At 31.3% G+C, this 26,620-nt stretch overlaps 1 protein-coding gene across 3 annotated transcripts in view; it reads right to left on the bottom strand.

Moving 5' to 3' along the window:
• The window catches only part of hyd (E3 ubiquitin-protein ligase hyd), a 260,665-nt gene that overhangs the window by 175,859 nt on the left and 58,186 nt on the right, over positions 1 to 26,620 (bottom strand). For all 3 annotated transcript variants that reach the window (XM_085815614.1, XM_085815615.1, XM_085815616.1), the window contains exons 11-14: positions 12,613 to 12,718; positions 7,734 to 7,879; positions 1,777 to 1,910; positions 1,385 to 1,512 (exon numbers count right to left, since the gene is read on the bottom strand). In XM_085815614.1, coding sequence (XP_085671740.1) covers positions 1,385 to 1,512; positions 1,777 to 1,910; positions 7,734 to 7,879; positions 12,613 to 12,718 — 514 coding nt within the window. The remainder of the gene's footprint in view (positions 1 to 1,384; positions 1,513 to 1,776; positions 1,911 to 7,733; positions 7,880 to 12,612; positions 12,719 to 26,620) is intronic.

Here is a 26,620-nt window from a genome sequence, read left to right as displayed (position 1 = left end):
CAGTGGTGCGTCGATGACATTCTAAGACCTGTTTTGCTACCGTTCCTTTTGCAGTACCCTGGCCCTTACTTTCAGCATGATAATGCCAGACTACATACGGCACGTGTCGCTATGAACTGTCTTACAGCTTGTCAAACACTTCCTTGGCCAGCTAGGTCGCCAGATCTTTCTCCCATCGAGCATGTCTGGGAAGGCCATTCAGGAGCTTTATCAGCCTATTCCATGCCACGTGGCAGCTTGCATCCAGGCTAGAAGTGGGTTAACACCTTATTAGGCTCATTTCTTTGTAACTACGTAACTCTGGTACGACATCTTCCTGTGCACCCAATTTTTGTCTCCTTGGTGCATCGTTTTTTTGTTACAGAGTACAAAAGTTTTTTTGTTACAGTTTTGTTGTAACCTAAAATTTTTGTTTCAGCTCAGTGTTCAGGAAAATAAGGCAATATATAAAATTTTGTATCAATTTGGAATTAGACTTCTCATTTCATTGTTTTTTTAATGCAAAATAAGCAATATTTTATCCTCTTGTAGCAATATGGTAGAATTTGGAGTAAACAGCGCAGCACTAATAGAACTAATACACAAACTGGCAAGCCAACAAAGAGGAAGTCCTTAGAAAAATACAAGGCAATAAATTGGAAAGGGCATTTAAATATAAAAATATAGATATGAACATTTCCCGATCAGAAATTTAATAATTACAGTCTTTATTTAATAAATGTAATTTACTGTTAAAAATTCTTTTACCAGTAAACGTTAAAAATTAAAAAACAGTACATTCAATGATCTATCGAAAGACCTGGTAGCTACTGATTATATGCATTAACATAAACTCAAAAATTAACTATTTAATAAGTTCCATTGGTTTTTAATCAAAAATAGAATCAAAATTGAAGTGAACACCTAATCACAATTAAAAAAATTAATTATGTACAACTGAATACAAATCATAACCTATCCCTAAATGCTTAATTTCAAAACTGATTTATATTTTTAAAGTATGCTTTAATCTTTAATTAATTGATTGCTGTGTGAAAAATGCTTTTGGAAGTCCATTACAGTTCTTTTCAAAACGTAACTTTTCAAGTAATCCCTCCCCCGTGAAGCAATTATGAACAATAATACCTCATTAATATTTGCATATGAAATTATTTCCTTCTCAGTCTCAGCTATTACAATAAATTTACTTATCACACCAAATAAAAAGTGAGATGCATTCCTCCCAGACATAAAAAGCAGATTGAAAAGACCAATGAAATAAATTTATATGATGATATATTAGATTATAAAATTGAACATGTTTAACAACATTAATTGCATAATATGTACATTTCTGAAAAGTTTTCAGTCAGATTTTATGTATTATAAGTATTAATTAACTTGCCTTCACAACTTTTCCAACTGGAGCATTTTTTACATCCTCGACAAATATCACATCTTTCAAAGGCCATGCTTCGTCGTCTTTACGATCTCCTTCTTCTCTTGTCTGCATACTAGACCTATGTTTACGTTCTACAAATAGAAATTGAAACTCACTCACTCAGTTCACTAAGCATACATTACATAAAGTCTTTGATTTAAAGTAAATTCAAATTGTATATCTTAATATTACACAGATTATAATGATGGCTAGAAATGCAGAGCATACATATAAATATATGACCTTAAGTGAAACATGAAAGTAAGATATTAAAAGTATAAAAACTACCCACATATGTAACATATATTAAATTGAAATTTTTTATACATATTCAAACTCTAAAGAAAATAACTCACTAGGTGGTAAAGGACTAGAAGCAGGTTCACTGCAAGTAGAAGATGCTGGAGAGGGTGGTGGTGGCATTTCTTGACATGGTACTTTGATCTCGATTTTTACAAAATCTTTGGTCTCTTTTTCAGGTTTTCTTTCACTATATAAAACACAGCATAGAATAAAAAATTACCATCAAAATGAGCTAACAATGCAAACTTAGAATACAGCATCAAAATTCTTTTCAAACATAATTATGAATAATCAGTACTTCTGGAGTGCATAATACAAACATTCACTCTTTTTAAAACTATGAATATCAGAAGCTTCATGGAAATTATTCAAATTTTGTAGCTTAAGTAAGACACAGGGTTCATAGCCACATTTTAGTTAAAAAAATAAGCACCTATAAGCACTTTTCAAGCACATTTTAAGAAAAAAAATAAGCACCTGTCTAATTACATCATACACAACTGCATAACCTTAAAAATTAGACTTGTAATTTAAAATATGAGAAATGAAGTACTTATTAAGAGAAAATAAGCATTACCTCAACCATGGAAAATAATTACTTTTTTTTTGTTTGTTTTTAATTTTAAATAATAGTTCAATTTACAGAACTACTTTACAATGAGAGAAAAAAACAATATGAAAAACTAAACTATATTACAAGATTTAATGATGAAATTTCAGTTCAAAATAGAGAAAATAAATAATAATAAGGCATATTTATTATATTTGCTTGGAACCTAATAATAAATATAATTTATTTTTCCACTCATATTGATATTTAAATAATTTAAATCTAAATTCTGAATATTTTCTAAATTTTCATTGTATATCAGTTTTCTCTTAACAGATATTGCAAGCAAAGTAATTTAAGTAAAAAAGAGGAACATTTCTGAAATCAGAAGACAAAAATTTGCTTCATGCAGTCATCTTTAACAGTAAAAGCTTAACTAACCCGCATACTTGGAAATTGGCGAATATTCAGACAGTCGAGCATAACTTGAAGGAGCGGAGGGGGGGGGATAGACTGTAGCTGCTCTTTAGATTTTTCCGCTAAATAAATGCTTTTGACATTTCAATATGTGCATCATATAAAAATAAACCAACGGAACTAAAAAATATTCTGCTTAGCAAGCACAGTAAAACTCTTTTAAGTGTTCATAAACAAATCTCGGACAGAACATCAAAATTAATTATCTCTGCAAAATATCGTTATTGCGCAACACGTGCGCCGTAATTCTTCCCTACGTGATATTACGCAATCGGAATCAACAATTGCCGGTATTGGGAGAATAACGAACTAAATAACTGGGGTGTTTTTCATTCTAATTTTCAACAGACGGCTTTAAATTTTCGGAATAGAATCATTCTTCGCTTGGGTTGGTAGACCGCAGAACTTTTAGTCCCATTCAATCCAGATTGGAAAGTGACCAAAAGAAAAAAAAAAAAAAAAAGGGTCCATTGCTTGTTTTGCATCAAACTGTTACAGTTTCAATATTCAAGATTTTGCGGAGAAAGGGGAGACCTCCCAACCTTCGTATTGCATAATGTATTGGAAAAAAAAAAATGAAATTATTTTGACTATTCGATTACTTTCCCTTTATTTAAGCCATTCCGAATATTATTCCTTAGAAAGCTAATCTGTGTTAAAACACAACTATTTTTGGAAGTTTACTATACTTCAGCAGTTACTGCTATGTTATTATAAACATTCATACATATGCTCATAATATAAGCATAACGATCATAATAAACATGAATATGAACTGACCAAGCAGAACGAGAATGCAAATTTTTTAAGATCTTGATAAAAATTCAAACGTGTGTAGTATTTGAGTGGGAGGAAAAGAATGCCGAATGTAGCGGAATTTTCTACTGCTTTCGCAATTCTTTGACCAATAGAACGACGGGCACCAGTCTGTACTCTTCGTGCACACCAAAGGTTATGTTAATACAGAGAAAGGGGGAAAAGCTATTTCCGGGAGTATGACTCAACATCTGACATTCCATGTTAGGAAGAAAAGTTGTTTATTTAGTTTCGGCTTTAAAACACTAAAAGCAAAAAATAAGCACTAAAAACAAAAAAATAAGGGCTTTAAAGAAAAAGTAAGCACCTATAAGGGCCTTTATATTTTATTTTCAAATATAAGGACTTATAAGCACTTATAAGAACCGCTACGAACACTGAAGACAGCAATTTATTACTACTGGTGTTATTAGTTTTTAAATTATAGGCCATGATTTATATTTACTCTTATTTTGATAAACTGTAAACCATGCACGTAAGAGTTTTTATGCAGCCTTTATTTTCACAACCACTGGTTACAGACTTATACTTCCAATTATAAAAAAGTTTTAAATAACTCAAAGATTCATGTTTTTGCATTTTTAAATTTAAAAAAAATCAATGTTGTATAAATGCAGAATCTAACTTTTTAAACGTTTCTCTGGTCCCTTCACGTACATTTACGAAACTTCAAAACAGAAGAGAAACATGGCAAAGTGAAACATAAAATATTATCAAATCAACAACTTGTGTTTGGCATGCATTTAGTCAAAAACTTGATCGATATTGAGGACAAACAAGTACAGGTCCCTCTTCATTAAGAGCAAAGAAACCCTCCAAGACTTGCAGAGGCCAGAGGTTTTGAGGAGCTTGGCGAATATTTAGTCAAGAACTCAATCGATTTCGAGAGCACAAAGGTCAGTTTTCATCAGGAGCAAAGAAATCTGCAAGACTTGCACATGTCCAGAGGTTTTGAAAAGTTAATCACCCCTTACACAGAACAATGACAACTTAGATCCATTACAACTCATGCAATACAAATGCATAAATAATTTAGAAAATGTATTTATTACTTTAATAATTTCACTTTTAATACAGTTACTCGTTAATTTTTTAAGACAAACTATCTAAAATGTATAAAGAATCTAGCATTTCACAGAAAGATTATCTGGATTGTCAACAATTAAAACAGATTTGAAAGTGATATTTGAAAGAAATAGAAGCAAGCAAAATTTTGGATCAGTTTCCTTTTACACAACTAAGAAAAGTAAACTTTAAATCATACAGAAGTACCAGGTGGTTATAATTAAACTTCCCCTATAAAAAACATCCTACAGTGCAAACAGAATGCAACGAAATTTTGTATATTGTTTTTGTAACGAAATGCCCTCATGGAATTTCGGGGAAAAAAATTTAGTTTCAAAATGTCCACCAGAGCAGCAGTTGCCAACCGGTGGTCCGTGAAAACTTTTTCATGGTCCACAGAAGAATTGGAACATTATTTTTATAAAGATTCAGTTTAAAAAAATGACGAGTAACAATTCCTTTTCAGTGATATGTGAAGCTTTCTGTACAAGAAGGTAAGATTTTTGTACGTTTCAGATAATTTTTCAACGTGAACGAAATATGTGTATCGGTGAAATGTTAATAGTGTTTTACTAGTTACTCATAATCAGGCCTAAATTTCCATAAAGGCATGCTGCTGAACACCAAATGTTTTGATAATTATATTAACAAATGAAAATTAGAATTACATGTATTGGAAAGTTGAATATCGTTTTTGTATATTAATATGTTGTTTTTAAAGTCTGATTTACGGTGTTTTTTTAAATTCATATTAGTGGTCTGCCAAATATAAAATTATATATTTAGTGGTCCATGAAGTTCTAAGGGTTGACGACCGCTGCACCAGAGGGCACCTTTTTGGGAAAACATAAATTTAACACAATAAATGACCAAAACAGAATACAGAAACAATATTAACAATCCAGAACAAGAATTATGAGTAATAAAATGCAAAACCGGGAAAAACTGTCAGTTGTAGGAGAAAAATGTCAAGATTTGCATGCTTGGGAAGAAGAGAAAGCTTTATGCAAAACAAGTTAGGGTATAAAACATTTGCAGATGTTGTCATGTTTAAGTCGATGTTTCCGGCTGTATTGATGATGGTCTCTTTAGTTGAACGTGCGTTATTGGTGAAGCTGGTTTTACAAAAACAAGAGAAATGCTTCAGCTGCAGCTCGTGAATTTCATTGCAGAAAGAATCTACGGCATGGACCAACGTACCCGGGCAATGATTAAGAAATTTGAAGAGACGGTGAAATTAAGAGTTCAACCTAGAAGAGGCAATAAACGTATCACACAGGTACTTGTTGATGCCATCAAGACAGCTGTTGACGCACAGTCACAGACATCAGAGTTTGGGGGCATACAGCACCGACTGAAAAGTACTCAGAAACATAATGCACTACTTCCCACACAAGATCTGCCATACCCAGGAGCTGCTTGATAGGGACAAGCCACAACGTCTCTCATTCGCAGTCAGTTTTCTAAAAAAAATGGCTGTTGATCTGCCATGGGCTTGGAATATTCTGTGGAGTGATGAGGCTGATTTCTACCTCAATGGGACAGTCAATACACAGAATTTTCACATTAGGGATAAGGAAAATCCGTGTATCCACACTGAAATTCCCCTTCAGTCTCCAAAGGTCACTGTCTGGTGTGGATTCACAGCAACATTCATGCTTGGATCATTCTTCTTTGAGTAAATCGGAGAAGGTGCTGTCACATATTCTGTCATCATCCTGGACACGATTCCTCTTGTGCTATTTCATCCTAATCTGTTCTTGTTTCTGCAAACTGAACTGTTTTTGTATCTCCCTTACCTTTACTTAATGTGGTTCGATGACAAGGTCATCAGAAACTAGTCAATAAAGGTTAATATTGTTTCTGTATTCCGTTTTGGTTGTTTATTGTGTTAAATTTCATGTTTTCCCAAAAAGGTGCCCTCTGGTGCACATTTTGGAACTAAAATTTGTTTTTTTAAATTCCGCAAGTGCATTTCATGTACAGCCCATATACAAAACTTCATTGCATTCCGTTCACCTCTTTGCGCTGTAGGGTGCCTTTTATAGAGGAAGTTTAATTATAAGCATCCGGTATATGCTCCAAGATCCCAGTTGTGCACTTTTCACTTACTGCTCCAAGTTTCTAGTTGCATATTTCATTTTAATTCCCATATGTATATTAATCCACATACTAAAAACACAAACATATTAAAAACAACCAGACACACTCAAATAATATATAATTACTTAGAACTTTAAACTCATCTCCCCTCCCTTTAAAGAAGATATGCTTTTGCTAATTATCAGAGTTCAGGAGAAACTGTTAACATTCAAGCGAAAACCAAAATTTGAGTTCAAACTAAATGGATCTTAAAGCTCTGTGAGCACATACTACACAATATGTTGGATATGCAAGCTTAATTAACAAAGTGTTCAATATGTTACAACACACTGATGCAAATGCAAAAATGCTTACACAAATACTTTTGCAGAAATGAAAAACTGCATCTATTGGAACTTACCAACAACCTCCTATTTTATGATATCTACCACTATTGAATACAATACAGGAGTTTCTCATACCCATTTCATACATAGAAGAAGAAAATGTGACAAAGATATAGTCAGTATTTCCAATAATGTAACTATTGCTTGCATAGCATGTAACGTAAAAGGTTAACTACTTTTCAAAACTGTTTACATGCTTACTTTCTCAAAGAATTTTCCCAACAGTATAGAAACTATTTATTTAACAACTTAATAAGACACTAAGACGTACCTTTAATCTCAACAAGAATTTTTTATTCATAGAAGTTACTCTTTCTTTCAAAGTTTAATTTTTAAATGCTCTCAAAAATATAATTTAAATAAAATTAAAGATACCTGCTTACTGTTAACTTTTTAAATAAGACTATTTATTTATCAGAGATTAAATCTTTTCTTAAACATCACGGCGAATTTTAAACAATATGTTTTTATGTCAGATATATCAAGAAATAAATACTTCAATAAATGCAAAACCAAATTATCACAAAGCTGTTTAGTGCATGAATTTTTAATGATAAAATTAATTAATACTTCAGAATTATTTCATTATATTTAATATTGAAATTAAACTTACCCTGAACCTGGAGGTAATATCTTAAAATGGCAAGTATCAGTAAGGTTCCAAGCAGCAGACAGTAACTGACCTACTTTAGGTACATTTCCTGCATTTGTAAAAGCTAGAGCTCCAGAGTGATACATAGGGCTGTTTCGCATGCAGACCTGATAATTTAACACATGAAAAGAAAAGGAAGATTATCCAACTTTTCAAAACTCATCATGACTTTTTAATAGTATGATATATTTTAAATTTAACATTTTCATTTAAAAATGCATGTAAAAAAATATATATACTCCACAAGTTATGTAATATAGCATATAACATCAGAAGTGTCTTATTATTAATAGCCTAAATGTTTATAAAAATTATCAATTAGGTCTATTTTATATTAATAGCTGCTAACCAGGAAAAATGAACACTAAGATGTTTTTGTTTTACAGGGCAATGCTACTTTGAAACACTGATAAAATTCACTTTGGTGTTCAAGTTTTTATTCAAATTATTAAACTGATTATTCCATGCTTTGATATATATTTAATATTTAATTCATCATTCATTTTTTATCTTAATTTGTGCTTCTTGGCTAACTGCATTTGATTCTGCAGTATTTTTTTTTTTTTATTTCACATCGATAAAAACCTGAATAAGATAGAAAAGTTTTTATTTACAAAAGCAATTAAAAGCATGATGAACATAAAATTAATAATAACTGTACATATAATTATATACAATACAAAGTCTGAAATCTGGACTCGTCGGGACTTCAGTGATTGCGGATTTTGGATTTTTCCGGATATTAGATCATCAGTTTAAATCTAGTAGGCATGTAGAAATTATAAAATTAAAAATATGAAATCGTGATTTATGAAATAATGAAGTATTTATATCTAAAGGGTATCAAAATTTACAAAAAAAAAAGCTTAATATTTATTTTTTTACCTTATTAAACATTTCTTTCAATGTAAGTTGTTTAAGTTGCTTCGATTTTTGTGTTAATACTTTCTCTTTACTTCTGCAGACAGACATAATCTCTTGTTCAGTTACACTGCTTGAAGTCCTGTATCTGCTGTGTCGAGAATTCTGACTACCTTGTCAATCGAAGTTTTCTTGTTTTCAGTAACTTCTCTGTCACTTTTTTTCACTATCGGGAGCGGTATTTTCTGGATCTAGAATCATACTACGGATTTCACCATTTATAACTGATTGATGATTGAGAAGCACTGTCATCACAATGAAAAACTTCTTTTATATCATCTTCATTTATTACTGCTTCTCCACATTTCTTTACAGAATTCGTTAATTGGAAAATTTCACCTTTGTTTTGCAATATCCGTAAACCTTTAAAATAAGCGGCTATCATCATCAAATTTAGTTATCCTTCACTATACATATTTGACTATGCATCATGAGCTTTGTGACTAACGACAAGTTAAATTCCGTTAACAATTCTGTTAAATTTTATCTTGCTTCTATCGTGTACTGAGACAATTAAGCCCGAAATATATTAGTTTAGTTATTTATTATACTTATGTCTATTTCTTGCATATGCTTAAAGCTTATCAGAGTTCTGAATAAATAAATTCCCACATATACTTAAAGCCTTATTGAGGGCCGGTGCTTGGTATCTTGCTGGCTGATGCAATCTCTGTGGGTCCTAAATTCTGCGACTCGGTGCGGCCATACGAACGCTGCCACTGGTTCTGGGTTTATGTGAATAACAAATCAGTTATTCTTAATTCAAACAGCCTTAAATGTAATATTTGGGTCTATGAGTGTCATCAACAAAATCTACTTTTAGCATATGGAAAGAAATTTTAGCTAAATTTTTCCTTATTGTCAACATTTTTAGCATTTTCCTTTTGTCAACATTTTTAGCACATTTAACTTAAATCTGTAATCATCACCAAGCATAATGTCAATATAAAAGGTTACCATACTCCTTTATTATTCAATTACTAACATAAAAAAAAATTGTTTAGGCATCAAAACAATAACTTGAGTTATACTTGAGTCATAACTCAAGTTGTCATGGTTTGATAAAATTGCGGTGATGAAAGGAAAGTATAATAAATAATGATTCGCCAGGTTGGCGTCAGATCAATGATGTACCTATGTGGAATTTTTTGGTTTGAAATGTGTGCCAAAGCATGCAACAATGGAGCCGAATTACTGATCGTACAAATTTATGCTAAAATGATTGTTACTTCAATAATAAGGTATTTTGTTTAGTGTCGAAGTGAGATTAAGAATCAGATGTTTTATTATGCGTGGAGGGGGGAATCAAATACGCATGCGTTTGGTGGTTTTGAAGTTCAGATTTTAGATCATTGCGGATATTGGACGTCCAGATTTCGGACTTTGTACTGCAAATGAAATTAGTAATTTAAAATTAAATGAAAATACTCATCTATGAAACGCTAGTTATGTCCCCACAACATGCTCTGGAAATCTTCACCATAGATTAAAATAATTCTGATAAAAAAAAAATTAAACAGGAAAAACTACACTGAAAATCAGTTGAGAGAAAACTGAACTTGCATAACCTGTATTTTGTTTAGAGATGACAATACTGCCGTCTTTTTCTCTTTTAAGAATTTGTCAACATAACTTTTATATATATATATATATATATATATATTTTTCCCTCCTTGAAACTTAGAGAACAAGATGAAGATCTTAAAGAACTACATTTGAATGAGATAATCTCAATTCATAAAAATTTAAAAACCAGGAAATCTGAAGATTTCCCAGGAAACTACGAGATGTGAAGAAAAATCAGAAGTATCTCAGTTTTACTGGGAAAGTTAGCAGCTCTGTAAATCACAAGAATTACACATATTCAAAAATAAAGATACAAAATTAACATCACACACACATATACATAACATTTAAATTTTTAAATATTGCTTAACATGAAAACTATCATTGTGTTTTCATGTTTAAGATAAGTAACCTTCTTGGTACTTATATAGGAACCACATTCCAACACTGGAAACTGAGAGATTTGCCGATGACTTGATATGATATGGTAGAAACTCAAAAATTCAACACCATATTGGCAATTTATTAAAAAACACAAGTTTTACAGAATCTAAGATGGACATCTCGTTACACACAACTACAACTAATCTATTTAAATTATTTATAACTCGTAATACTTAGCTGTAAATTCATCTGTTTAAGCCTTTAATGCATAAAAACCAAAAAATATATAATTTAGAAAAATTAATTACTGTGCTACAAAAGAAAGATAACACATACAGGCATAGTAATTAGATACCTTTACAGAAAAAACAGATGAGACTTGATTATATCTAACATTCATTCCTTCTTCACACTGCTCCTTCATATAAATCACAGAAGAATATTGTGCACAGCAGAAGACTTTTTTCTGAAAAACAGCGCAAGTTACCTTAATAAACTTCACTTCTTCACTGTGTATGTTCCTTTCACAGCTTTTCATTTACTCAGCCTTTGGTTCTTCAAATTTTTATTCTCAATGTCACAATTTCAACATCTCCTAAAAAGTGATCATTATCATCTTACCTAATTTGTTAATCACCATCACTGTAACTAGATTCCTCATAGACTGGGATCATCTTTATTAAATGACAGCCTGGAATTTGAATTTATGCAGATATGTCAGAGAATGGCATAATTTTCTATCTTTTTCAGAATCATTTGAAACTCATTCTCCGAAGTGTTAAACACTTTCCTGAAAAATAAACAGAACGTACAGGTAGAATCTCCTCCTATGGTTTGCCAATCTATGACACAGCACGTAACAAATCAATTTTCTTTTAACTTTCAATAGCTCGCATTTCCTCCTATATAAAACCACTGATGAAAGAAGTTGATGCTATGAGAATGCCCTGACCCATTGGCAGACATCAAGCAATTACATATAGGTGGAAACAATGACTCCATTTTGTAATGTTCAGCAACAGCATATGATAAGGCATTTCTTCAGATGCAAACTACTTTCTGTGGCAGATATCTGGATTTCATAATTTTTTTACACTGCAGTTGATGAAACTAATTCTAAAACATTGCACCATTCAATGCATACATCTGATTGGTTTCTGTACCATATATGTAGATTTATAAGTATCGCTCATAATTTTTTCCACTGAAGGAGTTGATGAAACTAATGCTACACTACACCATTCACACCTACATCTGACTGGTTTCTGTACAATACTGGCAAGTTTTTAAGTTTCACTCTTATTTATATCTATTTTATATTTTTAATGTAGAAAGACTTTCAGATTTCCTAAAAGCAGTAATGTCAATTTGACAATTTGATTACTGTTGAATGCCAATATCATTAACTTTCTCCCTTTAATCTTTAAAAAAAATTTTTTACATATTTCTTTTACATCGTTCTTTTAAAATGTTTAAGAACATAATAATAAAAGTTAAACATGTTTAATGAATCAATTTTCTTCAAATAATATTAAAAGAATTATTAATATCCCCGATTTAAAAATAAAAGACACAGACAAACATCAATTTTAACTGAGGACGTTTCATCTGTAACCACTCGATAATTCTCTAGCTTTAATATAACAGCTTGAAACAACGAGTTTAACTAATGTAAATGTTATCTAAAATTTAAGCCACAATTTTCTCATTTACTTTTTAAAGGGTCTGTGTTCTTTTCATACACATCTAAACCAAGTTGGTGCCTGGTCTCATTGGTTTCAAACTTTTAAGTACAAGCTCTCCAGCAAAATTATATGATAGGCCCAACATTTGTCAGTTATCTTTTTTATTTTCATATTACCTTAAAAACTAAATAAAATGAAATTCCCACTTAATTAAAAAGTGATCTTACTTAAAACATGATTTGACAAGCTATACAATTTAACAGCACAGAGAGGGAAATGAGTACCTGCACTCCATTTACAATCTCCGAAGAAAATGATGTTGACTGCTTTTTCGATTTCGCTCTTGCCTTTTCCCACAATCTCTTTCGCTGATTAAAAGGTGCTACACCCCTGAAAAAAGAATATACATTAAAAGGTTTCACGGGATAAACACCAAGTCCACTGTCTGAAAAGCTGATTTTTCTCTAAATAGACTAACTCTAAAGCAAGCTGTTTCTTTTATACCTTAATACCCATCACCAGAGAAACCAAAATCAAAAGACATGGTTGCCTTCCATTAGTTCATATTTAGAGACCTAAAGGTTAGGTGGCAAACTTATTACCATTTAGAAAACAACTTTTTTTCTTTGACTGCTATTCATAGTTAAATTGCATTAACAGTTTACTGTAAGGTTTAGTTGGTTATTCTTAGGTTTACAAACACGAGAATAATATAATTTTTTAATATAAATTTGCATATCCAAATTAACTTATTCTTTAAATTAAACTGCTTGAAAATACAGGTAAATTATAAATATTATTTCTCTCTTGATTATAATATGGATTACTTTTATTTTCTGTTCTCACCCCAATTGCGTCAGATTAACCATGATTTTAAGTTAACTGTGAACACTGTTATTGTTCTGTACTGTGTATTACTCTACTATATCAAAAAATTATATACACACATTTCCTTGGCAGTAGCACAATCGGAATTTTAGAAAAGAGGCATTTTAAAATTATTTTTTAATAAGATTATACATTTAGTAACATCAATTTTAAAAAACTTCATCATATTAAGATCAAATTTTCAACTGATGTACACTAAAAGCTTGAATATCTGAAAAGCTTAAGAAATGGTGAAATTTGGATAAAAAAATTCCTAGTATTTGAGCGTATAAAAAACTGAATTCATGTAAGTAAAACCAAATGAATGGAAAAAATTTTTGCTCTAAATTATAAAAACAATTATCATTATTTGGTACCAACCAATTATATACGATTTCTTTCAAAATAGGAGAGGGGAAATCCCAGGCTTTAAATATGAAAGTAAAACATCTCATCCGATTATAAAATCCCACCAAACATGAAAGCTGGCAGAGATTTCGCCAATTATTCCAGAAGAAATGATCAGATCATTCTTTATTTAGTTAGATAATAAACAGATATAAATTATGGATATAGCATATTAATGCACTTAAACTGCTTATCATCATATCAGTTTTTTGCTTTACATCAACAATGTTCATCTTGTTCATTTTAGACAATGTTCAATCAACAATGTTCATCATACTTCGTTCATTTTAGATCCAGTAAAACTCTATATTGTTAGCTTTTTAATTTATGCAAAGATTAAGACGATCTTTACAATTTAGCAATTACCTAACGATGAAGAGACATACACCAAATTGTTCCAAGAAAACAGAATTATCTGCTAAGAAAGAACTTTGTTTCAATAATCATTCAATGAAATTATGCCTGAATTCTAAGTCAGCCCCAAAATGGAGATGTAGACTAGATCATGCCGAGAAAATAAAGGATTGCAAACTCAAAATGATTTATTGGGTCACAAGTACTTTTTCTTACAACTTTACAATTTACATACTTGTGGTTCCAAGAGTTGATGTCAGTAGAATTTTGCAAACTCCAGCTTCAAATAAATCATAACAAAACTGTTAACTGAAGTATCTAATGAGAAAATTTTATGTCAATGATTTACTGTCAAAATTGGGGAAGCAAACAACATTGAAATAGATGACTTTTCACTCAAAGAAAAACAACACTATTCTGTCCCTCAATGGATTTTCTGTATTTTATGTTGGGAAACAAAAAATTGTTTTCTTGATTGCACACTAAAAGTTTTAATGGCCACAATAGAAGAAGACATCACAGGTTGTTGTTGTTGTTTTTAATTGTTGGGAAAAACACAAAATGATGAACTGCCAAATGCTTTTTTAACACTTCACCATAAAGCACACTTCCAATTTTTTTAACCTTACACTAAATATCACACCAAAACAATAGAGTGGTTGTGGAGAGTATAAAATGATGCAATGTACATCAGCACAGAATTGCTTACCATCATTTAGAATCATATATGAATAAGTTTATGAGGTGATATTTGCATCCTAAAATGGAAATGTTTCCAGCAATACTGTTTAAACCGATCTTTTACTTCTTTACTATCTTATTTATTTCATTATTTTCTTCTTTATTTCTTCAACGCTTCATTTCACAAGAACATGCATGATTTCTGGTGGTTAAGCATCCTGTTAATGGAATAGCACCAAATTTAAAGCTTGGTAACCACTACAGGCTAGCTAATGGAACAGTAACCTAAATTTTGACTAATACTCCTGAGTAGAAAAGAAAAGCTTTTATTTAGCAAATTACTTTTGAATAAGATGAAAATAAAATTAATTAATATACACATATTATGGTGTGGATAAACTTCATAATATACCATATACTGACATAAAGCAAAATTTAATACAAATATTAACTGAATAAAAATTGCTTGAATCTTCATAAAATCATTAGAATAATTCAGAGCAAATGAAATTTAATGCTGAAAATCATTCATGGTGGGGAATGGAGTTCAATTTTATTGCTGAGAAGCATTTTTCTTGGTGGTTTTCTTTAGTAAAGGCTAAAAATAAACAACCAAGAGATTCAATGATCTATTTAGAGCTTAGACAATGTCATGAGAAATCAAAAAAAGTTGACAGCTGTAATACGTATATTTATTCAGCATCAGACACTGCCATATTTATAACATCATTACAAACTGCTCCAAGAATCACAGAATTCTCTTAATACTATTGATCCCTGTCATGTTGAACAGAATAGAAAGATATGGATCTATTAATGGAACAAGCAAAAAACACTTCTGCAAAAGTGTGAGCCTCCTCAAAATCATCCAATCCAACTATCATCTGAAAGTATACAAAACCTTAATAATTTACTTTTTCCCCCCTTAATAAATACTCACATTCATTAAGATCAGGATTTCCACAATCACTGCTGTTATTACAATCATCCATTTCTAACAAAGAAAATTTAAATATGAAAACTACATTAGAAATAACTTTAAAACTCCAGTATTTTCATTTGCAGACCAATTCTCATTAGCAGTCACCTATAGAACTTATATTTTGCCCATTACCAGGGAGTGTCTTTTAAACAAGAGTCATTTAATTTCCTACTTTAAGATTAAGGATTAAGCAGCTGTCTGTTAATGGGAACGTCTGCTGAAATACAGCATACATTAACAAAGAATCAATTTTAATAATAAATTTAAATATATAACAAAATATGTCTAAATGTAACCTAAAATAAATTATGTGTTTTATACCAAATAAAGCAGGAAAAGGAAAAATAATGAGCAAGTTGGTTCGATGACTAGTAGCATCGATGATTGATTCACAGCATGTATGAATCAAAAAGTAAGCTAGAATAAATAAAATGTGATAAGCAAAAAATGCCAAGTTTGAATACTTCCAAATATGCTTGCATCAAATACAGGAAAATCATATGCATCTGTCCTTTTGACACATGCGGAGAGACATGCAAAGAAATACTTCAAAGTCTAATTTCAGGGATTCTACGAATAGTTAGATAAAATCTCTATATGTGAAAGGTGAAACATTCTATTGGAAAGGCTGATTTGTTTTATGATAAAGCATGTGAGGGATATCTGACTAAGGGAAGGGATGCCTTTTTGGAGGATTTTCTTAAGGAAACTGTCTCATATCCACATTACATATGAAGAAGACTATAAACACACCTATGTAGGCAGCCGGTTTCCTGGAGTATGAATTTGGTTAAAACTACCAGTGTTTAATGACTTTACCACTCGGCTTGCCAACCTACGATAAATATCAATAGTTCCGGAATCTTTTTTAAAAAATCGCGAAAAAAAAACTTGCACCCTATAAGTAACTTTTACTTTTTCATTGGTAAAAAATAATCAAATTGCACTAACGTTGTTGCGCTAATACAAAAGTAATGAAAAATTTAATACTTACCTTATTGTACATATTATTGGAAACTTACTAACAGACAGGATTCAAGCAGATACATAGTGATATAAAACATATGTCTGTTCAAATCTACAGATATACATGTAGTACTAATATGACAGACACTTTAATCCTGAAAACATGGACCTGTAATATAAATTAGCTGTACAGTATACATAACAAATGTCACATTTGTTAATTTGTGCATAACATATGTTTCATTGTGCTGCCTTGTTTTCTTGCTGCCATATCAGATAGACATCTGTGCCGGATGCTGGTATGTAATCCTGCTGTTCAGCATACAGCAATGCCTTTTTGATCGTGTTCAAGCAATCTGTGTGACTGGTCTTGGTTTGAACAATTTCCCTTGTCCTTTGTCATCAGAATTCTCATTGTGTGTGACTAAATTTATAGCAATCTCCTCAGACAGTTCAAACTATTCATCATCTTGCATCCAATATGTTACATATTTATTCGCTAGTAGTAACTAGTAGCTGGTTTAAGATAGCCACTAATTCTTCGTCATTCTCGAATCTGTGTTGTAGTGTTATTGTCATTCAGCAAAATATTTTCCTAGCTTTTCAGAATGGTAGATAGTTTCACATTGTACCACTATCCATCCAACCACCAGCTACATTTTTTTTTTTTTTTAATCATTTTACCATGATCTAGTCTGCTAATAGAAAACTTTCTTCTAAGAATAAAAATCACACATTTTCTTTCACTGATCATTGTTCAGTAAGCAGTCACTAGAGCACATGCAAAATAAAAAAAAAAAAAAAAAAAAAGCCCCCAACCCTCCCACAACCCACCCAAAAAAAAAACTCTTACTCTGCTCTGTTGTTGAATAGCTAAGTACTCGGACTCCTGTGTGAAAACTAAAAATCTGATTATTCACTTAAGGTGTACAAGAATTGAGGCTGCCAAGCTCAAACACAGTAATAATAGAGTTCCTGTCTTTATGGTTTGAATTATTGCTACAATTCAACACAAGGAAACTTGGTTAATCAAAATTCGGATAAACTGGGGTTCTGATGTATCTCTAAAAAGTTGCAATACCAATTTTTCCCTTCCAAATTTATACTGCATTTTCTATGCCCTTGCTTAAATTTACAGCTTACAAAGATAGGGAATTCTGCATTTTGGAAATATTTGAACACGACAAAATCAATATACTTTGTAAGTTCCATGTTCCTATCTCTAAAATCACTCAAGTTACACGAGTTCTTATAGTCGTTCCTTTAATTTTTCCTGTCAATGTATTAAAATGTATAAACAAAACTATAGTATATATTTATGGAAAGGCTGTGAGAATTCCCATATCACCGAAGAAACTCTTTTTAATTATACCATACATTTCTTAAAACCTAAACATACAATAAAGAAAATACTTATATGAAAATACACAGACCATATAAACATATTTAGAATACATATTCCATAGGGTTGCCACTCAAACAGGAGAATGAAATTCCCTGACTTTTCCAGGTTTTCCAGGTGTGTTCCAAGAAAATTCCAGTCTATACGCGTAATGTACGTTGGCTGTGCTAAGAGGTAAATTAATTATGGTATTACTTGTGTAAGCACGGTTGTAAATTATTTAATTGTTATTAAGACAAAATATCTATTGAGAAAATGGCAACATCTAATTTTTGGATGTCGTTCTATTTATAATTTTAAAAATATTCATTGAGATGATGTACGCTTGAAATGTTTAATGGTACGATGCACTAAGTACATTTGTTATGTTATGTACGTTTACGAATACGTTACGTGTAGGTTATTAAGATTTATCTTTAAATAAATGTTTGTCTTTTACAACCATTTTATGAGTGATTAATTTAACTACAAAAGGAAGTTAACACTTGTATTGTGTAGCAAATTCACTTAATTATTCAATAAATCCCAGAGGACATTTATTCTTAATTATTCTTGGTATACTTTGTTTACTTTTCCACTTAAGAAACTTCATAAAATTTAAGATACATACATTGGATAACAAATGTATGTTTTATTTAATTATTACTCATGATCATCACCAGTTTAACACGAGGCTAATCCGGTCCTTATAAATCACAACGCAACGCTAAATAGTTAGGTTAGATTTTAGGTAAATTTAATTTGTGTGAGGTATGTTCTTAAAAAGCACCTTAACACTTGAAAACACAAATGTAATTATAATAGTTGTTTTCTCCATTGAAGATTGAGATTAGAATCTTCCCAATCTGGAATAAAATAAGGCTTTTTTTGCAGACATTCTGCAGCTAAACGAAAGAATGAAATCTATTTTAATAAATTGAGGTATTTTATATTTATTTCGCAGCATACATAAGGAAAAAAATATGTGCATTAAATTTCGTGATGTCATCATACTGCTAGAATTAATTTCAGGTTTATGCCAGAGAAAATTTCCTGAAATTTGGAAATATTATTTACTAATGATAAATAAATTTAGAGGGAAGAAGCAACATTAAATGATATGAATAACATAAAAATAAAGATAATTACTTAAAAATTGAATTAGAATAATCAACGATATTTTAGCGAATATAGTTATATTACATGGTTAGACTGATTACTATTTTCTTATTTTACTGCAAAATGACAAGGTATTTATTAAAAAGAAGAAAAAAAGAGGTTTAAAAAGATATTGCGGTAAAATTCTAGTATACGGTAAGGCCTTGGCACAATTTCGAAAATTGTCGCCAAGACCAAAATGACCCGTTTACTGCTCATCATGTCGCCAAATCCCGTTGTACCATATATGGAGATTAGTCTAACCAAAGAAGTAGCTAGAATGCGGAGGGAAAATTTGCCACCAAGGGATTTGGCGACGGAACCTGGAGGCCAGAATTTCCCTCTCCGCGATGTGTACAGGAAATTGAGAAACACATGTTAAGAAGAAACATTCTTTGACAAAAAAAGAAAACGGCCAACCAGCGACCGAGGGGTAAAGACGCTGAACACTGGTAGTTTGGTCCGAGGTTCGAACCCCGCGAACGGGACGGCTGCATGGGCATTTTCGTGGTTTTCCCTCATGTGTAACGTGTATACGAGTCAGTCTCCCTTAGAAAGTCCTCCACGAAGCCATCCCTCCCTTTAGGCAGATAGCCCTCGTGTGCTTTGCCATAATTGAATAATCCTAATCCAATCCAAAAAAGAAAACTATGAAAATCCATTTTTAAATTATTGCGAAAAATCCAAGAAAGGTTTTATCAAAGAACGTTTCTTCTTGGATTTTTCGTAATAACTTTAAAAGCAAATTTTTGTAGTTCCCCCCCCCCTCAAAATAACTAATCCATGAATTAATTTACTTGCGCCAAAAAATATTTTCTTTTCCTTTAGAGTTTAAAGAAATTTTAAACGATATTCATTTTATGAACTCTTGATAACGTGACCTTCGAACTTCGACACCGGTTTCAAGCTTTGGCGACAGATATATCGCGCATGCACAGCTGTTTCCCTCTATGATGGAACAGAGCCACGTCTTTTGCAGAGAGGTTTTCCTTCTTTAAAATACATATTCTTTGATTCTAAGCTCCATGGTACCGTATTCTAGGATTTAACCCATTTTGTTTTATACGAGAACAGCTACCTTTAGTTCATGCATTGCACATGTGATTCTCTCGATTCTTGAGGTTCCTGGAAACCAAAAGTTGCGGGAAACTTGCTTTGCCTTTCGAAAAACAATCAAATTGGAGCTGCGAAAATTGGCTCTATGCCAGCTGCCCGAATGACACTTACATGATACACAATTTGGCAAAAAAGTTATCTCTTCAGACATCGGTGCAAAACTCGCTTTTTTTGGCGGGATCCTTGCACGAAATTCCCTGACTTTTCCAGATTTTGACTAAAATACTTAAATTCCCTGAATTTTCCCTGAATTTTTTGCTCAATTTTTGAATTTCCCGGCTCTTTCCAGTTTTCCCGGTTTTTCAGGTAGCATGGCAACCCTGATTCCATTTCCAAATTTAAAAAGAAAGTGTGCATATTTGTAGTTGAAATTATGATTGCTAAGACAATGGGAGACAAATATAATGAAGATCACCTATTATTTTACAGATATTTATATTCATGTTTGTGCAATTGAATGTCTACAATTTCTACTTCTGGCTGGCTAAAAAATTAAATCAAAATTTATGCTAACGTTAACAGGAAATGCCTGAAGCTTGTGAAGAAGGCAGTGCCCTTGCATGATAAGAAAGGGCACTTTTTTCTCCTCCATCATACAATCCTTCACGTGATCAAAATGGCTAGCAAATGATTCCTTAAACTGGGCTTTCATACCATAAATTTGTAAATATTAGTTGACAGTGAATTTTTCTTCAAAAATTAAACCCAAATTCAAAATCGCATATATGCTGAAATGAAACAAATTCCTGTAATGTTCAAAATTGTTGCCATGCAGATGAAAATATTGCCAAGCAGTTAAAACTGGAATACTTTCCAATCAAATTGCTGTAAGTAAAATGCCAGGTACCAACAACAGTACCGAAGCTAGCACATTTATTCCCTTCATTCGTTGTCTTGTTCTTACTGTGATAGTATTATCTTCCGTGCCATTTTATCTTTTGTCTGAAAGATAAGTTGGAAGAGAAATTCTTATATGGCAAATTTCAAATTGCAAGTGACTGCATTTCTAACAATAAAATTCTAAACACAATATGGTTGCTCAGCATTTCTCCATAAATGAAAAACAAGTTTGAGAGTGGAGAAAGCCGAGCGCAAATTTCATCAACATCTGATTTTTCGTTTTGGACTATGTTGCAACAAACCAGCATTTTAAGCAATTCCAAAAATAAAAAAAAAAAAAACTCATTTTCTAAAGGGGAAAAAAAAAGAAAAAGAAAAAAAAGAAAGAAAAAGGAAGATGCAACACATTTAATTTTAAATTAATTTTTTTATAAATTTATGAAATAAAATAGAGCGATATTTAGTAATTTATTGCTTGCATCCAGCTAATGGGAAAAGTACCTACATTTTTTGCAAAATTAGTGGATCTACATAAAAGCCGATCTCTGCAATTTTGCTTTACAGAAAGCTCCAAAATTTCTCGGATTATTCTTGGAAATATACAGTATATACAATAGTTAATCAGACTTTTATGCTATCATTGCATAAGACTACTAATGTTTTCCTTATCACCTTTCTTCATACCAGCAAAAATCATCTTTTGAATCTTTTTTTTTTCTTTTTCATTAATCTAAAAATGCACTAATTTAGATGTTTTGTAAAAGAAAATATTTGTAAAGTGGACATTCATGAAGTAGGAAATATCTGTATATTGTACATTCAAAATTATTTTTAAAAAAAAACTCTCCAAAAATCTATTAATTTATACTGTATTAGACATGCTAATCTTTGAGGAGAGTTATCAGCACTACTTGATTGAATTAACACTGAATGTCACATTAGGTATTACTTAATAGTTCCCAACACTGGAGAGGGGGAAGGAAGGTAATCAACAGCATAAATTGTGTATTACACCACATAAATGGCTTATTACTCATACAAATGTACTAGAAAGATTTTTTTTTAATTTTATTTATTTATTTATTTTAAATCTGAACGTTTCAGATTTTAATGGTTTTCTATGCTCTCGCTGAGCTTGCAGTCTACCTGGCTGCTCTTACACTCACTCCTGCAAAACCACTCCCCTGCCTTTTCTTTTTATCTTTTTAACTTTATTATTAAGCAAAATTTTCTTCACTCTTATACAATATACAATTCAACAACAAAATCGCAAAAGCATTCAAAAGCTCAATAACAGCATATGTTCCAAATTCCTGATGCAGTGTTGTGTTGTCACACTTTTATTTTTTTCAGTGTTTACTCAGTTCAGCATATCAATATTGGAATTATATACACCTCTTGGAACTCATACAACTCTAGTAAGATAATTAACATAAAAATTACCTTTTCATTATTAACTTTTTATGCATTAACTCTGTTTATTAAATATCATGTTCTTTGCACTTAATACCACAAAAGTCAGTTCAACAGCAAAATCACAAAATATTTCAAAATAACACATCTTTAGAATTCCCAACAGGGTGCAAGAGGTTGCCACACATATTTTTACATTTCTGTAAAAAATAGCTGCACTCGCGGCTGGCCACCTAAAATAGCTATCATAAAAAAAGAATGTGGCCCATTTTCACATTTTGATTACATATGCTGTCCCAGAAGAAAAGAAAGAAAATTCAAGATAAATAAGTATTTAAAGTTTAATTTGAGCAATGCATTGCATAAAGATGACTATAAATATATTTCTACAATTTAAAACATAAAAAAAATCAATTGAAATTTTTAAAATATAAATTTAGCAAATCAATAAAAATAATTTGTCTTCCACTTCATGTCAAGTCCATTACCTTGAGATGATTAGTTTATAAATCTGCCTAAATGGGGCAGTACATATTCAGTGACGCACACAAAAGCTTGACTAGTTTATCTATGTCACTGAATATGCACTGTCCTCTTTAGGCAGATTTACAAATTAATTGTGGATAAAATACTCTCAAGGTAATGATGGACTTGACATGAAGTGGGAAGACAAACTATTTTTATTGATTTGCTAAAGAAAAAAACTTCTGCAATTAATTTTTATCATGAATATAACACATTAATAGTTCATACTTAAAATAACTAAACTTGTTTATTTAAAAATAATAATAAATTAAGCTATGAAACAAACAGGTTGAATGGCATAAAACTTGAAGGGATTAAGCACTTTTGCCTATGATCACATTTTTTAAGATTTAATCTACAAAATTTCAATTGATTTTTTTATATTTTAAATTGTAGAATAATAGTTATAGTCATCTTTATGCAATGCACTGGGCAAGTTAAACTTTCACCCTTACACTCCTAATGGGCACATACGTCCCAGAGATTAGATTTTATGACCTACTACTGGGTAAATAAAACCCAATTTTAAATCGGTTTTTTGAGCACACCGACTACTTAAGTTTCGGTTTGTCTATTTTTTTTTAATTTTACAGTTACATACAATTATATTTAAGGCATACTTAGCATGAAATAGTTCTTATTAAGTAGTAATTTAGCACTTTAAATGTCAGATTTAAGTTTTTTTTGTGGGGGGGGGCTATATTGTCCCAACCATACTTAACAATGGGTTAATATGTCCACATTAGTGATCACATTACTACATGCTGATAGATTATGTTTGTGTTTATGAAACATATATGAAAATGTTTGTTATATATATGAACCAGTGCATGTGACAGAGTTTACGTTTTGTAATATTCACATTATATATTACCGTAAATTTTAGTTTTATTTTCTGAGAAAGGGTAATATCCTAGACGATTCGAACAAATAGTCCTAGTTGACAATACGATTGAGACATACTGTGCCAGTAGATGTATAGGAAATGGCAAAAGTAAAAACTTTAAAATTATATGACACTTCTTTTAGTATGTCAACAATATATTAAACTACTTTCCTAATTAAATTTTAATCATGCAAATGTCAAGTTGAAAGGGTTAAATATCAATTTATCTTGAATTTCTTTCTTTTCTTCTGGGACAGCATATGTAAGCAAAATTTAATATAATGATTATAATGAGACCAGCTAAGTGTAATTTCATAAAAATATAGAATATTTCTAATCAGACATCTCATATTTTTAATACATGTTTATTTAAATCATTCAGATTAATAAGTATAAAAAAGCAATTTTAAGAACTGTGTTTATTCTTTTAAATCATTTAGTTTATTACTCAATAAACTTCCACATCAAATTTGAAAGTATCTTAACCTTTACTGAATGGCAACCCGATGGAACATGAAGATAGAAGTATTTTATTTACGGCCACAGCAACATACTGCTTTCACAGAGATGAGTTTGTTGATTAAATATGAAAGATAAATATTAAATATGAAAGATAAATATTTTACATTTTTCCAAATGGCAACACTCTCACGCACTCGAGATAAAAAAAATTTATTTTGAACAGCGCTACCACTGCTCATTTTCAAATCATTGAATTCGTTAATTAAAAATCTGATGTGTACACCCCATGACTTCCTTGTACGGAATATTAAATTATACGCATTTTTTCTTGCATTTCATTTAAACTTATTAGATTGAATTAAACCTACTTCGCCAACATCGCATAAACCACAATAGAATAAATGCATTCTTTAAAATTCACTTTGTTTACCATAGCGACACTCTGGAGCTAGGTTTACTTAACAATATTATATTTCGTTCATATTATAACTCAGAATGCACAAAATTTATATCATTTAAAGAATTATCTAATCAGTGCCACATGTTCTATTCAAATACTATAATAAAGCTAGAACTATGTATAAAAGAAATTAAGCAAACAAAACAAAAAAGAATCAGTTTTTCACAGACGATTGAGTATTTCACATTCAATTAATTCAGTTTTCACTTCGTGACAAGGCAAAAATACATAAAAACTCAAAATACCTGTATTAAAAATTACGAAGTAAATCTTAAACGCTTATTTCCTCAAAAAAATTCCAGAAAGGATTAAGCATGATTTAAATAATAAATGGAGGCGTTATCTTCGTTGTTGCAAAGCTAAGTTTCTCTAGATTGGCAACAAATCTGCTACTCAGCTGTTTCAAATGTAAAGAAGAGCAATGGCCGCCATCAAATTAGGCTTAGCGGCACTTAAACAACTTTAAAATTGTTGATAATTCTAAAAATATTGCATACAGATTTACTAAAGGCATAAAACCCTTAACCGGAAGATAAAAACAACATAATTCAATCATTTTTAATGCAAAAAATGAACAATTTACAAACATATAAGAGTAAAGAAACTGAGATCACTCAGCTGGGTAACAGAGTGGATATATTTATAAATAAATATTTATATACGTTTGGCGTGGCCGATTGAAACCAAAATATGAGGTGCACATCTACATGTTATAGTTGTCTTATATACAAAATTTCAACGTTCTGAGGTTACTCGTTTTTGAGTTATGCGAGATATGTTCGTACATACGTTTGTACAGACGCTACAAAAAATTCTCTTCAGAATTCATTTTAAAGCAGTTTTTTAGTTTGTTTGGAGGAAAAGAGTCTTTTATTCCGTCCTTATATACAGATATCACGCAAACACAGATATCTGCAGAGGAATCCGAGAAATTCTCATTAGTTTCGCTATAACTATCTTCAAAATACTTGAAATCAGAGTCAGAACTACTATCAGTGATGGAAATATCGTCAGGAATATAGGTTATATCACTCGTGAAACGTTCCTGCCAGACATCTTTGAGCTCTGAAAAGCACATGCAAAATGCTAGATTACATATTCTTGTATATTTGGCAGATATGTGGACAACTAATGACATCTGTTAGCCCACATCTAAATAAACAATTAAACATCACAGAAAAGCCGAAAGGAAACCTTGAACAGGGAAGGAGTGGGTTGCACAGTTAAATAGATGGCAAAAATTCATCCCTCATGGAAATCACGGGTTGTGCAAATTTTGCTACTTTTACATGCCATGGAAATCGTGGGGTGTACAGCAAGAGGGTTAAGGTCTCTTTCTAAACTTTGCCAAGTAATCAACATTAAATTAGGAATATCAATTCCTGAAATGTTTATATTTTACACTCTGAGGCAGGTTTTCCCATAAGCTCTATTCTATTTGTTGCTCAATTGAATGGTTTCCATCTGTAGTTTTTTCTTTCGCGACCTTGAATGGGCAGGACGATTTTCTTTAAATTTTGGAATGTGCTTTTTTTTTAATCTAAAGGGGCAATTTGCCCAGAAGGACTATTAATTTTGTTTTGGCATTTTGCGTTGAATCACTATAAACGGCGTACCACTTTTCAAATTTTGTCACCAAATGTTAGAGCCATGCATTATATTTAAAGAAATTAAATAATGAAGAATCTGCATAAATGTATGTATGTTTCTTGCATTGTGACAAAGCAATGGTAGCCAGAGCCATCAGATTTCGAATAGCATATGTTTCCAACCGAATATGGGCACCTGAAAGC

The sequence above is a fragment of the Stegodyphus dumicola genome, chromosome 4 (assembly GCF_044657685.1).
Source record: "Stegodyphus dumicola isolate Sdum_Otavi_A_Nest chromosome 4, ASM4465768v1".
NCBI classification, from domain to species: domain Eukaryota; kingdom Metazoa; phylum Arthropoda; class Arachnida; order Araneae; family Eresidae; genus Stegodyphus; species Stegodyphus dumicola.
This window is presented reverse-complemented; position numbering and strand designations above follow the sequence as displayed.